This window comes from Alligator mississippiensis, chromosome 3, assembly GCF_030867095.1.
Source record: "Alligator mississippiensis isolate rAllMis1 chromosome 3, rAllMis1, whole genome shotgun sequence".
Lineage (NCBI taxonomy): Eukaryota > Metazoa > Chordata > Crocodylia > Alligatoridae > Alligator > Alligator mississippiensis.
In genome coordinates, this window is record NC_081826.1 from 58,609,497 (window position 1) to 58,625,433 (window position 15,937).

The window sequence follows — 15,937 nt, forward strand, 5'->3', positions numbered from 1 at the left end:
CCTTGCCTCTATTGCCTGTGCTCCTCAGCTGTAGCCAAGGATTTGGCTCCCTGTGAGGATATAGTTTTAAGAATCGCAAAAGACTTTATATTACAGCTCACATAGATCTCAATTCAGCATTCCATCCTTATTCTGCAGAACACTTAAGAACAGATTTAAACTTTTTGAGGTGCTTGATCCATCATGTCAGACCCACTGAGTTCAGCTGATTCCTTCCTAAATCTATCTGTAAGTGCTCTATTTTCACTCATACAAAAATTCCTTGTAAAAACAGTCCTCCTGAATTGATTCAGGCTACTGACATAAATAAGGGTTTGCAAGATGGATCAGATTCCCAGGTTGTTCAGCCCTCTTGTTGCCATCACTTTGTTTTTATTCATTGCATTATCCCCAGTATAGTATTACTTCTCAAAGCTGGGACCTTTCATGTAACTCTATAGGAGTATATATGCATGTGGAACTATAGTCTTTTTTTATCAGGATTAGGTCCTTTAATTATTGCTATTTATCTATTAACATCATGTCAAAGCAGGTGTGTAAGGGTATAGACAGATGAACAAATGATACTGGGGTAAAGGCAGGGGTTAACATCCCCATATCTGCTCTTCTATGCCAACTGTTTAGCATGCCCCTTTCTATCTGGTGATATGCAAAAAGTAAACTGGCACAGCTTTATCCCAAATTAAATGGGGATATACAGCCATTTAAGTATATATTTATTAATATATCCATACCATCAGTCTTTGCAGGATCAGAGCCAAAAGTCTTATACTACAGCTTCCATTATGAACTTCAGTTTTACTTCTCTAAAGCTTTTTCACTTGGACTGAAACTTTCTATACTGTATTAGAAGATGAATAAGAAATGCATGTGTGTATAAAAGCCACAAACGAACTTCATGTCTTCATGTCTCACATAGTTAATTTTCAATAATGAATAGACCACTTTAAATCATGAGTATTTAATAAATTAAAAGCAATTGTATCCCTTCATGAGACATTTATCTTAAAGTAAATATTTTCATACGTTCATAATTGTTCACGATTCTTACTATGGAGCTGCAGAAGTACCATGTACTTCAGTTAATAATACAGTTGAAATCATGAAAACTGGTCAAGGAAATGAAAGCAGATATCTGGAATCTGATTTCTTATGTCTAGCATACGGCATACTACACAGCCTGGTCTGGCCACAGGCCAGAACAAAACAGCATAGATGGTGTAGAGAGAGAGAAGCTAAAACTGATGTTTAACATAAAATCTGCACCAGTAACTCATAATGCAAGAAAGACCGCAACAGGTCAGAGCGTTTTTGATGCTATGGATTCCTGTTTGAAATCTTTGGGTTTATCTTGTGAACCAGGTATGGGGGTCTGTAAAACTTGTCAGTGGTGGAGGCAGACTTTCTCGAGTTCTGATCCAAAGCTGAACAAATTCAGAAAAAAGGACCATCACAAACTGAAAAAAAGGACCATCACAACATCTTTTCTTTGAAAAAAAAATAACACCCATAGCAAAACAAAATGCTTCACTAGGCATGCTTATACCCTCTGAGGAAGAGATGAGAGAATAACATGACACGGATGCTAGTTAGGTTGCTTAACATAGTGCTAGAAGGCAATCAAATACTAATAAGTGTGGTATGAGAATCTGTGCAGAACAAAATGAGTGTCAAGGGCAAATCTAGGAATGTGAAAAGCAGGAAATAGATGGTGCAGTGCATCACTGCATATAATGCAACTCACCTCTTCTCCAGGCAAAAAAAAAAAAGCTACAAGCTTTACTAATATGCTAAGGTTACTAATAAGTCTATATTATTCAGTTTAAGAGGGAAGCAAAAATAAATGCATCTTTATTGGAATGTGCATTAATTTGCTATATCACGTATTATGTATTAAAAACAATAAACTAGGCAAAAATAATAAACATTGGTTGTTTCTTTAGTCCTGTGGTCATTAGAATTAAATGTACATCTCTCTCAGATTCATAAAACAAACTCAAGCTTTCTTGAGCATCTTGATAGTACATCCAGTGCTTCACTGAAAGTGATTTCCACACCTCAGCTAATGTCGTTAGTGAGAGTTAAAAGCAGTCAGTAGGGCTGTAAAATAGGAGCTACGTTAGCAAAACCAGTGAACTGACAGCAGAATTGCAGAAGAAAAGAATAGCTTGATTAGTGGAACATTTAAGACCTTAAAATGTTTTAAAAATATATTAAGATCTTAAATGTTTCTTAAATATTTAGAAGAGTTGAGAGAGAACTGGGTAGATTTATAATGAATGATGAAGTTATTTTCACTGCTGTCTGAATAGATATACTTCTGCAACTGCTAGGCAGTTTATTTTACCAGGAATCAAAGGAGTGCAACTCCATCCCCACTGGATCCTCTCCAGATTACTGTATTAGTGAATTTATATCTGATATTTTAAAATGCCTACGTTACACAGCTGCATTATTTTCTATTAGTTTTGTTTTAAGGCATTAGCACTAGACTCGGTTCTTCCTGGGTAGAATTTGTTTTAATATATACTTTGTCTTGTGTGTTCAATTGTTTGTGTTAGCAGTTAAGTTTTGCTGGTAATAATTTGCAGTTTCTATCAATAATATTTTCTTTAGAAATTGTATAACCAATTTACTATCTGTCATAACCCAGTGGTTTTGGTGCCTCGGCATGGTGGAATTTTCCCGCCACATGAGAGCCTCTTGCAAAAGTAAAGGCTTTCTGTTGTTGCAGAAAACCCCCGGTGCAAGAGAGTTCCCGCCATTCGGATGTAAATTTGTGTCCCGCTATTGGCCAGTTCTAAATTATGCACACGTGGAGGCTAGTAATTGGCTTGCTGGCCGTTTAAAAATTAGCGCGACTTCCGCCCAAGTCGGAGAACTTGGAGCACGCTGCAGAGTGCTTCTGAAGAGATCTGACTTGTGGCTGAGCTAATCGATAGCCTGATCACCTATCGATTCGTCTCCCCGTCGCCGAGCGCAATCCCAGATGTATCCCTTTCCCTGCCGGCCCAATTTGTAGACGGACGTGCTGGCCTGAGTCCTGCCAGCTGGAACAACTAACGTAGTTGTTCAGACGACCGGACTGTTTTCCGTCGCCACAGCAAGCGACGTAAGTAAAATTTTACAACCATAAAGCTTTCTCGGCCTCTCTATTCACCAGCCCGCCCCGACGAACAAGTAATTATTGAATCGCCTCGAGTCGGCTTTGGCCGTCCGAGACACTATCCTCTTTTGATTCTTCTCTATCATTGCAGGAGTGGCAGTAGGTATTTCTGTCCCCCAAACATACATTTCATGCATTCCTCAGAACCTGCTGTAAAGTAAAAATTGCTTTCAGCTTTTCCTTTTAGTCCTGGTCTATAACTTTTAAAAAAAGACTATGAAAATATGGCTTCTGAAAATAGCCATCCCTGATCCTCTGATATACAATCAACACTTTCCAGTTTCTTCTCCACTAAATCTTGTTCATCACTTCCGTGCCTCCTTCTCTCTCACTTGCATTTTATATTTTTATCCCATCATCAAATGACTGGTGAAGGAAGAGTACATGGCAGTACTTGAAGCTGTCCAGTCATCCAAAGGCTATGGGGTGGAAGGCATAATGTGAGATTCCTTACCGTGTTCCCAGAAGCACTGTCCTTGAAAGGCCACTGATATAACTATATACCTTTCCATGTCTCTTATTCCTAGACCACAATTCCTGCACCTATTGCCAGTTTGTCAGTGTCCCTTAGTATTGCACTGAAGATGAGACCTCCGCTACTAAAAACTAAGCTAACAGTACACAGCTCAGCTTTGCTGTGACAACATTAGCTGCTGGAAATGGCATTACATTTCTGAGAAGCACAAAAGGAGATTTGGAAACTATTCCACTTTGAAAATGTCTCCATAGCTATTTTTATAGGCATTATTTTAGTTAATTTTTTAAAAGACTAACAATCAATTTACAGAGTTGGGATACAAACTTAAAGAAAAAGAAAAACCCTCTAGCAGCAGAATGATGAAGTTAGATCATCCAGTAAGCTAAGCACTACCACCAGTTCCAAGACACAGTCCCTATCCCACTACTCCCAGCCTTCCTGGTATTATAGTTATAATTGGCGCATTTCATAGAATCATAGCAGCTAGGGTTGGAAGGGACCTAAACAGATCATCAAGTCTGACCCCCTGCCTTGGGCAGGAATGGATGCTGGGGTCATATGACCCCAGTCAGGTGTCTATCCTGCCTCCTCTTAAAGACCCCCAAGGTAGGAGCGAGCACCACTTCCCTTGGAAGTTGGTTCCAGGTCCTAGCCGCCTTAACCATAAAGTAATGCCTCCTGATGTCTAGCCTGAACCTGCTGTCTATCAACTTGTGGCCATTATTCCTAGTTACCTGGGTGGTGCCCAGGGGAGCAGGGCATCTCCTACTCCCTACTGATCCCCTCTAGTGAATTTGTAGATGGCCACCAGATCCCCACCTCAGCCTTCACTTGTGGGGGCTGAACAGGTTCAGGCCCTCTACTCTCTCCTTGTTTGGCCTGCTCTGCTGCTCCATGACCCTGCCAGTGGCCCTCCTCTGGTCCCTCAATGCTAGTCGCATCTCTCTTGAAGTGTGGTGCCCAGAACTGGACGCAGCACTCCAACTGTGGCCTGACCAATGCTGCATAGAGGAGGAGGATCACCTCCCTGGACCTGCTTGTGATGCATCTGTGCATGCATGACAAGGTGTGGTTAGCCTTATTGACAGCTTCCTCACATTGGCGGCTCACGTTCGACCTGGAGTCAATAATGACTCCAAGATCCATTTCCGCCTCTGTGCTCATGAGAAGAGTGTTCCCCAGCCTATAGGTATGCTTCTGGTTCCTTCTCCCTAGATGCAGCACCCTGCACTTGTCCACGTTGAATTCCATCCTATTCTCATCCGCCCACCCCTGTAACCTGTCTAGATCTAGCTGGATTCTGTCCCACCCTTCTAGCATGCCCACCTCGCCCCACATCTTGGTGTCATCAGCGAACTTGGACAACATGCTTTCCACCCCTTGTCCAAGTCATTGCTAAAGATGTTGAACAGTACGGGCCCGAGGACCCAGCCCTGGGGAACCCCACTGCCCACATCCCTCCAGGTCAAAAACAACCCACTCACCACTACTCTCTGTGTGCGACCGTCCAGCCAACATTTAAACGTTAAGTCACATGTGCATATCCTATGGACCTTTAGTATTCTCTCTCAGGCAGCTACAGACAGAACAACAATGTATGGAAACGCAAGCTCTTAGGACACAAGAGCATATACACTGTTGTGAACATGTATTTTCACATCCTGTGTATTCAAATCTGTTCACATCTCTAGGCAGAATTTTACTGGACAGTGTCTACTGGCTCCTTGGACTCATTTGATGGTCAGTGGACACTGTCTAGTGTTCTCTGCTCAGTGTCCCCTCTCATTGTGTACTCACTATGAACCCATGACCCTCACTCCTATCCCCATTTGGTTTTTCTGTTGTCACAAGTAATTGGTGATAGATATGCCCTTAGTGGGGGGGCCCCATCACCAAGCGGGACTTATAGCTCTACTTTGTGGGGTTTGGCCTACCATCCCGAATGGCATATTAAAAAGCCTGTGTTGGTGCTTACCTAAAAACAGATGATCAATTTAATCCAGAGTTAACTTATCCCAGATTTGACTCTATCAAAACAGGTGGGAGACAGTCATTTACACACCAGGCTTAAAATGGCAATTGACTTGAATTAGTTGAGATTGATCCCTGGCAAAGTGTTAATTCAGAAATCAAACTGGCTGGCTGTTTAGTCATCGGTACTTAATGGGGGACAAGGAGCCAGTCCACTTGTATGGGCTGCGGTTTGCTACTGGAATCCCAGTCAAACCCGAGGTCCATATTTCATTATATAAAAGTGCTCGTGGTCATGTAGATTCAAAGCACGTGCCTGGGGAAGCTACAGACTGAAATATGGTTGAAGGGGAGGAGGTGTTTGCTGTGCCTAGCCAACACAGACGCGTGTGAGCCAACATGCGTCTCTGTAGATGCATGATGCTCTCAGATGCGCGCGTGTGTGCACACAGACACACACACGTAAACTGACACACCTAGGCATGCCTGGGTCTCTTTGGACATGCATTGCTCTTAAACACACTTACACTTGTGAGCCCATACACATGGACCATGCTTATGTGTGAGCCAATGTGTATCTCTCTTTGGACACGTTGCTTTAAAGCATACACATGCGAGCTGGCATACCTGTGCACAAGCATCTTTGGACACATATCTCTCTCACTTGTGCATGCACACATATGTGCATACTCCCATGTGTGAGCTGATGCATCTCTTTGAACACATGATGATCTCAGACACACAGGCTCATGTGTGAGATGACACACCTGAGCACGTCTCTTTGGACACAATAGTCTCTGTCACTCACATGCACACACACATAAGCACATGCTCCCACGTATGAGCTGACATGTCTCTTTGGACACACATTACTCTCAGGTGCACACATGCTTGCATGTGTGCATTGGCAACCAGAGCTCACACATCTTTCTGGACACAAGCCTCTCTCCCTCTCTCCTTCCCACCCCATGCACACACATGTGCACTCCCGTGTGTAAGCTGACACATCTTTTTGGGCACACACTGCTCTCAGATACACTCATACTCACATGTGTGAGCTGACAACCTGAATACACGTCTTTTTGGACACAAGTCTCTCTCTCTCTCTCTCTCTCTAACGCAGTCACACTCGCACATGTGCACACATGCACACGCACACACACACATGTGCTCCTACATATGAGCTGACATGTCTCTTTGGACACAGTGCTCTCAGGCACACACATGCTCACACGTGTGAGTTGACAACCAGAGCACACATCTTTTTGGACACAGTAGTCTCTCTTTTACACACTCGCACGTGCACACACACATGCACTCCCATGTGTGAGTTGACACATCTCTTTGGACACTCGTTGCTCTCAGGTGCACACATGCTTGCATGTGTGTGTTGGCAACCAGAGCGCACATGTCTTTTTGGACACAAAGTCTCTCTCTCCCCCTCTCCCTTCCGCACCATTCACACACACGTGCACTCCCATGTGTAAGCTGACATGTCTCTTTGGACACACAGCGCTCTCAGACATACACATACTCATGTGTGAGCTGACAACCTGAACACGTCTTTTTTGGACACAAAAGTCTCTCCCTCTCTGTCTCTCTCTCTCTTACGTAGTCACACACACACATGCATGCATACACACACACGTGCTCCTACGTATTAGCTGACATGTCTCTTTGGACATACATTGCTCTCAGGAGCACACATGCTCACACATGTGAGTTGACAACCAGAGCACGTCTTTTTGGACACAGTCTCTCTCTTGCACACTCACGCATGTGCAGACACACACACCCATGCGCTCCTACATGTGAGCTGACCCATCTCTTTGGACATGCATTGCTCATAGGCGCACACATGCTCACACGTGTGAACTGACAACCAGAGCACATGATGATCACATCAAGTCTCTCTCTTACACACTCACACGTGCGCGCACGTGAGTTGGCACATCTCTTTGGACAGGTATTGCTCTCAGATGCACACATTCTCACGTGTGAGTTGATAACCCGAGCGCACGCTCTTTTTGGACACAATAGTCTCTCTAACACACACACACGTGCGCTCCCACGTGTGAGCTAGCTGACACGTCTGTTTGGACACGCACTGCTCCCAGGCGTGCACATGCTCACAGAAACACACGTCTTTTTGGACGCGCGCGCCCGCCTGCGCAACCCCGCCGAGAGCCGGGCGGTGCGGGGCCCCCACCTGCAGGGTGCGCGGGACGGGCGCGGCGCCGCCGCCGGCGCGGGGCGGGGCGGGCCGGGGCGGAGCAGGGGGCGGGCCGGGCAGAGCTGCTGGGCTGGGCTGGGCTGGGCTGGGCTGGGCTCGGCGCGGCGGGAGCCTGAGCCGGAGCGGGCTCGGGAGCAGGCGCGGGCGGCGGGAGCGCGGAGCCGGGCTGGCGGCGCTGCCCTGGATGACGGGCGGCAGGTTCGACTTCGACGATGGCGGCACGTACTGCGGCGGCTGGGAGGACGGCAAAGCCCACGGCCACGGCATCTGCACGGGGCCCAAGGGGCAGGGCGAGTACGCGGGCGCCTGGGCGCACGGCTTCGAGGCGGTGGGCGGCTACACCTGGCCCAGCGGCAACACCTACCTGGGCCACTGGGCGCAGGGCAAGCGGCACGGGCTGGGCGTGGAGACCAAGGGCAGGTGGACGTACCGCGGCGAGTGGGCGCACGGCTTCAAGGGGCGCTACGGCGTGCGGCAGAGCCTCAGCACGCCCGCCCGCTACGAGGGCACCTGGAGCAACGGGCTGCAGGACGGCTACGGCGTGGAGACCTACGGCGACGGAGGTGAGCGCGGGCCGGGCCGGGCCCCATCGCCGCCTGCCCTGCTTGCACGCCCGCCCCCGCCGCCCGGCCGGCCGGCCGGCCGCGGAGTGAGCCGTGCTTGCTTGGAAGCAGCCTGCCGGTCGCGTCCGTCCTCCCCTCCCTGAGAGCACCGGGCCGTGCCGAGGCGCCCCTGTGTTTGCAGCTCCTAAGGCACGCGCACAGAGCCGCGGGGTCTAGGGAGCCTCGGCACTACCTAGAATAGCCCCCACCTGGATTTGGGGCAGACCCCATGAGCTGGCAGGCAGAAAAGGCCCCAGTTGCTGACTCCATCCAGACACAGGATAAGATTTGGCCCCACCTAAAACATATGACCTGGTTTAAGAGAGTAGAGCGGCCAGGAGCCCCCCGACATACATCCCACTTCCAGAATGAGCAGGCCGGACCCAGTGCTTCTTCCCTCCTGTTAGTCACAAATCAACCTCCCTGAAGCCTGGAAATAGTTGGGGATAATTATATCCTAGTGACTTACACTTAATAGACAGACAGCGAGGAAGGCAGGGTGACAACTTGTAGTCTGACTTGTTCAGAGAGGCATGAGGTTTCGTAGGCTACAAGCGGCTTCATCGGAAGCTATGCAATGATTTTCATAGCATCCTGTTTCCATGTAGTTCATCTGTAAGGTGCTGCCCTGCCTCCTGCCTAACTTCAGGCCAACACAGATAACCACCCCATTTCATTAATCCAGGAGTCTGAAGGGGTAGCCAAGCCCCCGTACTTAAGTGGATGGTTTCTTCTCATCATGCCATATGTATCTTTTTTAATCATCACAGACAAATGGACGTGTTTCAGTTCTAGTGTCGCTGTAATTCTACTGCCTCCAGTGTGAGATTGTTCAAAGTGAAAGCAGTGACTTTTACTTTTGATATACCCCTGGGTAGAGGGATTTTAAGTTTTGGGGTTTTCTTATACAGACATATTGCTTAGTTTAATATTTACTATACCTACTGTGCAGGCTGAGATTTGGTGAAAATATGTGAATGCTGTGCAAGAAGTGTAATTTAGAAAAGTGTAGCTGAAGGAGAGAGCCTTAATTCTGGCCTTGTAATAGATGCAGTAGTCAGTTCCCACATAGATATTGAGGAAAGAGTATGTCACCCCCAAAAGAGACAGAAGAGGAGAAATGCCCTCAAGCTAATGTGGTGTAGCACCATTTTCAGCTGAGGCTTTTTATGTTTTCATCGCAACATTTAGCAAGATGTATTTCATAATAAAACTAAAATACCATTGTTTTATCTTCCTTGTGTTTATAATTATTTTCTGTTGGACTCTTTGAAAACCCCATGTTACCTATGTGTAAATTTTCTTCTCAACCTGTAAAGGTTGCTAGACTTAGTCTCAGCCAGAGTCATATTTTGAGAGTTTTAAATTTTATTTCATTCTAAAACGTGATCACAATTTTAGTTTCACTTTCACTGCATTATAGGATTTTTTTAATGTTAGATTAGAGGTTGAGTAGAGCTCACTAGCCACATTGTTTTTAAAGTAAATGTGACTATGCTAGTGGTTATTAGAAATACGTTTTTAAGTAACTAATACACATTGTCCAGAGCCAGCTTCTCTCAGAAACAGCAATAATACGTGTAATCGAGAGAGAAATTGTTTTTCTGTGTATGACACAATTGGAAATGAGAGAGCTCATCAAAGCAGCTCTATTGAAAATCTACATTTTACTATTTTAAGATTTTCACTTTTATTAGTGTTAATCTGTTTATTGATTTTGACACAGGTTCATGTGTGGTAAAGCTGAGCCTGTGAAGTCTCAGCGGTTTTAATTGGGTGACTTGTGAATTAGATGCCTGTAACAGGTATCTGCAAAATAAGGGCCTTAGTTTTGATACTTAGGCAACAACAAAACCAATTTTGAGCCTAGTGACTTTTAAACAGAATCAAAATTGAAATTGTTTCCAAAATACTTTTGCTCTAAACATGTTCGTGCATGTGGCTATGGAGAAGGGATTAGAAATAGAAAGCACTAGTAATAGCCTGCTCTCAATTTCTGTACAAACTTTCATTGCCTTTTCTGGATAAAGTAAGGGGAATATGTGTCCTGTTGTTCATAAGGGCTTTTTAAGCTAACAGTTCACTAAGTGTCTGTGGAAAAGGTTATAATTTTAAGTCCTGATCAGTCAGTCAGTCAGTCATTTTATGAATTCATTCATTTCATTTTGGGCCACATGTGTCCCAGTCCTTTAAGGACAGCTAACTACAGCTGGAGATCACACCCACATGCAGTCCTACTTACTTAATGGATCACATTAATACCAAGGCTTTAATTTGGAATTTTCACTGTGCATAAATTAGTCAGTGAGCTATGACTGTGGAAAAATAATCAGAAATAAGAACTTACTACGAGTAAGTACAAAGAGGAAAAGAATTGGGGGCATAGTTATCCTGCAAAAGTCAATAGGGAATGATTAGACCCTACAGTCCTTCAGAGTGTGAATACTCCACAATTTCCAAATAGCCTCATTTCTAAGCATCTGCTTATGTAACCACTAGTCTGATTCTAGGAGCATGCAACAATCTGTTGAGCTCTCAGAAAATAGGAAAGGTTTGTCTTTTCTAGCCTGAATGACACTTTTTTTCTGAATTATAGCTACAGATTCACAAATATCAGAGATATTTTAGAATTATAAAAAATAGAAAAGCCAATAGACCATAATCCAAAAGAAAATAATCAATATGCATGCTTCAGAGTAATATATTTAACTAAAAAAAAATCAGCAAAAGGTAAGTTACACCGAAGAACTTCCAGTTTTAAAATAAGGACACCTATGCAAGAGAGCCAAACATATGCCAAAAGATTGATCTGGAAATATTTTAGCCATATATTTTATCCATTACTTATGTCTCCCATTTTTTATGTTAATTATATTGCCCAATCTTAGCTGCTTTTATTGACCAGATGCAGTTTTCAAATAGTGTGGTAATTATAGCAGTACTGTTAGTGCCACTATCAATTGAATTAATTAAAATTATCAACTGTAATTCAAATGAATGGGGGAAAGATGTGTTTATGGTGCTGTGAGCATATGTAGCCCAGGAAACCAAAACCTTTATGTAAGACTTTTTTTTTTTTTTTGGTAGACAATACTTAATAGAAAACATTATAGTCTCTCATTATATTCTAATATTATGGATAATTGTGTTCCTTTAAAATTATATTACATTTTCACTATTGGAGAAATAGATTAAACTGTGGAATATTAGTTACTAAGGCCTCAATTCTATAAGACTATATTTTCTGTACAAAAAACTGTTTTCAACATATAATTTAAAAGGAAATACTTAAAATACGAGTGGGAAACAATGCAAAAATGGGTATTTTTGTACATGACAGCAGCAGTAACAATAAATAGATATGTACCCTTTATAAATTCATAATTGAAAGCAAGGTACCTGAGGTCTTGAGAATTATTTCATTGCAAAACTACATACAAATCCAGCTAACATATCCATGGATATCAGTTCAACTTAACCACTCTTTTTCAACATAATAGGTTAGCCTTGCTTTCATTATCCCAGTAGGAAAAAATGATACATACGCAAGAATACATTAATTATTCTGATTTTAAAGGAAATAGTTACAGCCTGAGAACATTTTCTCCTGCACATCATACTTTTTGATCTTCTGCTTTCACTTTTAAAGCAAAAATAATTCACGGGCAAAAAATTGCAGTCCATGCTGGTGTTTGATAATCGTATTATAAAACTTTTTATTGGAAACACTTGGGCCTGATGCTGATTTACAGTGCCTTAGTGTAAAGGGGCTATAAGTGTGAGTTGCCAAAACAATGTAATAGTGTTTTAGTCTAAATGAGAATCAGATCTATTCTTCTGAAACAAATACAACAGTTATTGTTGGCATAACAAACCAGTCAGTTAATACACAGAGCAGCCAGATCTTCATTTCAGGCATATTCCTATAATATGAGTGTGATGGCAGAGATGAAACCGGGGACAGAACTTAACTTTTTGCACTGTTATAGATCTGAATGTATTTGTTCCAGGAAAAATATTTTTAATAAAGGAAAATATTGACAAGATGTCTGTACTTTTAAAACTATATAAAGGGTTCTGCATGTCAGTGTAGTGTGCTCATGTTTCTATTTGCTCTACTCCATATGTTGAGTATATTTAAATAACCACGTTTCTAGATTCAGCAGCCTTAAAAACTAGTGCATCAGCAGGTATCTAGGATACTGAGTGAGACTAGAGAGAGAGAACCTAAGTAAGTTGCTTATTGTTGATGTCAGCAGCCATCTGGAAAGGAAAACCATCCACTTGGTGAAATATTTTAACACTGAATAGAATTACATGGGTTAAGTCTATTTAACTTTATATGAAATGCATTATATAGTCTTATCTTAAATCTTACATAAGATTTAACTGTATACAGTTTAATTCCAAAGCATGTAGCAAATTAAGTTTCAAGTGATGTCGAATTTCTCAAGTTTTAACAAACATTTACAGAAAACCACTGGGTTTCCAAATATAACTTTCTGAAGAACATATGCCATGCAGCTAAAACTGAGTTAAACCAAAGATATTTTAAAAGTTGCTTATTTAGTCCTTTTTAGGACTATTCAGAGTTATCATGGTTAATGCTTAAAAAAACAGTATTGGAAGGGAGATAAACCTCATGTTTTGGGGTTTAAGGCAATCTTAATAAGGAGTTAGGATAATAACTTCTTAGAGTGCAGATTATTTTACATCTGCCTACTGTAGGGTTTCATCCAGCTTCCTGTAAAGCATCTGGCACTGGTTGCTCAGACAGGACAATGAACTAGATGGACCATTGGTCTGACCCAATATGGAAGTTCTTTTTTTCTTAAAGATAAAATCATGTGTACTTCGTAATATCCTAGTTATTCTTTCTGTTAACCTCAAACAATAAGCCCTACTGTAGCGATATGTGACCTATTTATGTCAAATATTTTGCAGTGATCTCTTATGTTACCTTTAAAAATCACAGAGAATATTAAGACTGTGACATAGGCAAGGACACTCCATTACAACTAAAATGGCATCCCTTAATTCCACTAATTTGTCATTGTCAATCTCCTACCTACATACTATATAGCTGAGAAGTAACTTCAGGTTCTTTTCATGTGAGTCAAAAGAGTGAGAGGAGCATGAAGGTTCAGCTTTAATTTTGATCTTTCTGCCACAAAATTAGTAATGCAGTATTTGTATGTGTGTACACACGCGCACGCACACACACACACACACACACACACACACACACACAGATATTCTCCTTGTATCACCATTGCTCCAAATTACATATACTGAAAACATTCTGTATTGGACCTGAGCTCAGCTTTTTCACAAGTAGATTTATTAATTTCATGGAGAGCTTTACATCTAGTCAGTCCAGAGTATAAGATGATTGTTTAGTGTAGTGAGAGTCTTCCATGTCTCATACTCCCTTTAGGCCTTTAGAATTCTTTACTTTCTTTTTGGATCCATTTAGAATTTTTTGTGAAAAAAATTAATTGTGCACTAAGCCTTTGAAAGCAACTTCTTTGGGCAGACTTATTTAAAATGTAACTTAAAGACAGATTTAAACTGGCTAAGATTTAGTCCAGTTTGAAATGCCAAGGGCTTTTTAAGAGAAGAAATAACTTTAAAAACTGCAATAGTAAAATACTTAGTGTACTAGAAAGTGTATATTTATCAGTGTGACACACTGGTGTATATTTACTATGTAATACATACTGGCTTTACTACTGAAGTTTTGCCCCAAGTGTGGTAATACAATACTTAACACACAATGTTCTCTTAATGATATGATAAGGTTCTCTGAATCAAATTGCTTCTTAAACTTTGTTTCCTTTGGTTATTCTTTTAAAAGGTACTTATCAGGGGCAATGGACAGGAGGGATGCGGCATGGATATGGTGTACGGCAAAGTGTACCCTATGGCATGGCAACTGTGATCCGTTCACCCCTCCGAACATCTCTAGCCTCACTTCGCAGTGAGCAGAGCAATGGCACTGTTCTACATGATATTGCTTCAGACAGTCCAGCTGGAACAAGAGGCGGGTTTGTTTTGAATTTTCACAGTGATCCAGAAGCCATGGGTATTAAGAAAAAAGGAGGCTTGTTCAGAAGAGGATCTCTCCTTGGTAGTATAAAACTTAGAAAATCTGAATCTAAATCATCAATATCTAGCAAACGGAGCTCAGTCAGGAGTGATGCTGCTATGAGCAGAATTAGTTCTAGTGATGCCAATTCTACAATTAGTTTTGGAGATGGTGACTGTGATTATTGTCCAATGGAAGACCATGTTGATGCTACTACAACTGAAACGTACATGGGAGAGTGGAAGAATGACAAGCGCTGTGGCTTTGGTATTAGTGAGCGCTCAAATGGCATGAAATACGAAGGTGAATGGCTAAATAATAGGAGGCATGGATATGGATGTACCATTTTTCCAGATGGCACAAAAGAAGAGGGAAAATATAAAAACAATGTTTTGGTCCGTGGAATAAGGAAGCAGCTTATACCAATAAGAAACACAAAAACTAAAGAAAAGGTGGATAGAGCAATAGAGGGAGCGCAGCGAGCAGCTGGTATGGCAAGAACCAAAGTGGAAATTGCAACCTCCAGGTATGTAATTGCACAAGGTAGACATTTTGCACTTTCATTTATAGAAATCAAAAAGGACTTGTGTGAAGTAAATTGTATTGAGTTACTACCCTTAGCAAGTAATATTCAGGTCTCTGTTTATGTACATTGCTACAGACTTTTATGGAGTTGCATTTGTTAACTTGAGAACTGAATTTGCTTGTATAATGTAAAAGTAGCACGTGCATACTTTGGAAGTTAGTGTTAGGCTTACTCATTTATTCTTTATTTAAAGAACTTTTAATGTGTGTAATACATGTGGCTGCATCTTTAAGCCTATCTGGAAATTTACACTGGTTAAGAATGCAATGGCCTGCTTGTTATGGGAAATATTTTCCCATAAAACTTTACACTTGTGCTTGGTGTATGCACTTGTTCACTGTCAGTTTCCAGGTAGAATTTAAGGTATGCAGAACTGCAGAGCTCAAGCCCTTCAGCTCATATAAAGGGTTGGGGAGAGAGCAACATCTGTTGGCAAGGTGTTCTTTGTAATGTCTCATTAGTTTTGGAATATGCTTTTCCAACTTAGTCTGAACTAAATAAAATTTGATGACTCATGAAGCATATCACAATATTCATGTTTTTTTGTTTGAAAGTTGAGAAGAATGAGGACAGTGGTTAATGGTGGAGAGAAGGCAGATGTTTCAAGTTTTAATTTGCCTGATGGTTGGTTGGGGTTTATCTGAAATGGAATGTTTGCATATTAAATCATAACATAGGCAGCTGTCGATGGCTTGTATCTTAAGTTTTCAACAATGATGGTTCTTCTTGCCTGTAAATAAATTAAATGAAGCTTCCTAGTAATTTTCCCTGTTAGGGTAGTGTCAGAATGGTGTTGTCGTGGTCCAGGAACTA

At 42.1% G+C, this 15,937-nt stretch overlaps 1 protein-coding gene across 1 annotated transcript in view; it reads left to right on the forward strand.

Moving 5' to 3' along the window:
• The first annotated feature begins 7,949 nt into the window (after window positions 1-7,949).
• JPH1 (junctophilin 1) overlaps window positions 7,950-15,937 on the forward strand; it is a 135,773-nt gene continuing 127,785 nt past the window's right edge. The window contains exons 1-2 of the mRNA XM_019498707.2: window positions 7,950-8,411; window positions 14,308-15,064. Of these exons, the coding sequence (XP_019354252.1) occupies window positions 8,033-8,411; window positions 14,308-15,064 (1,136 nt within the window). The 5' untranslated portion in view covers window positions 7,950-8,032. The remainder of the gene's footprint in view (window positions 8,412-14,307; window positions 15,065-15,937) is intronic.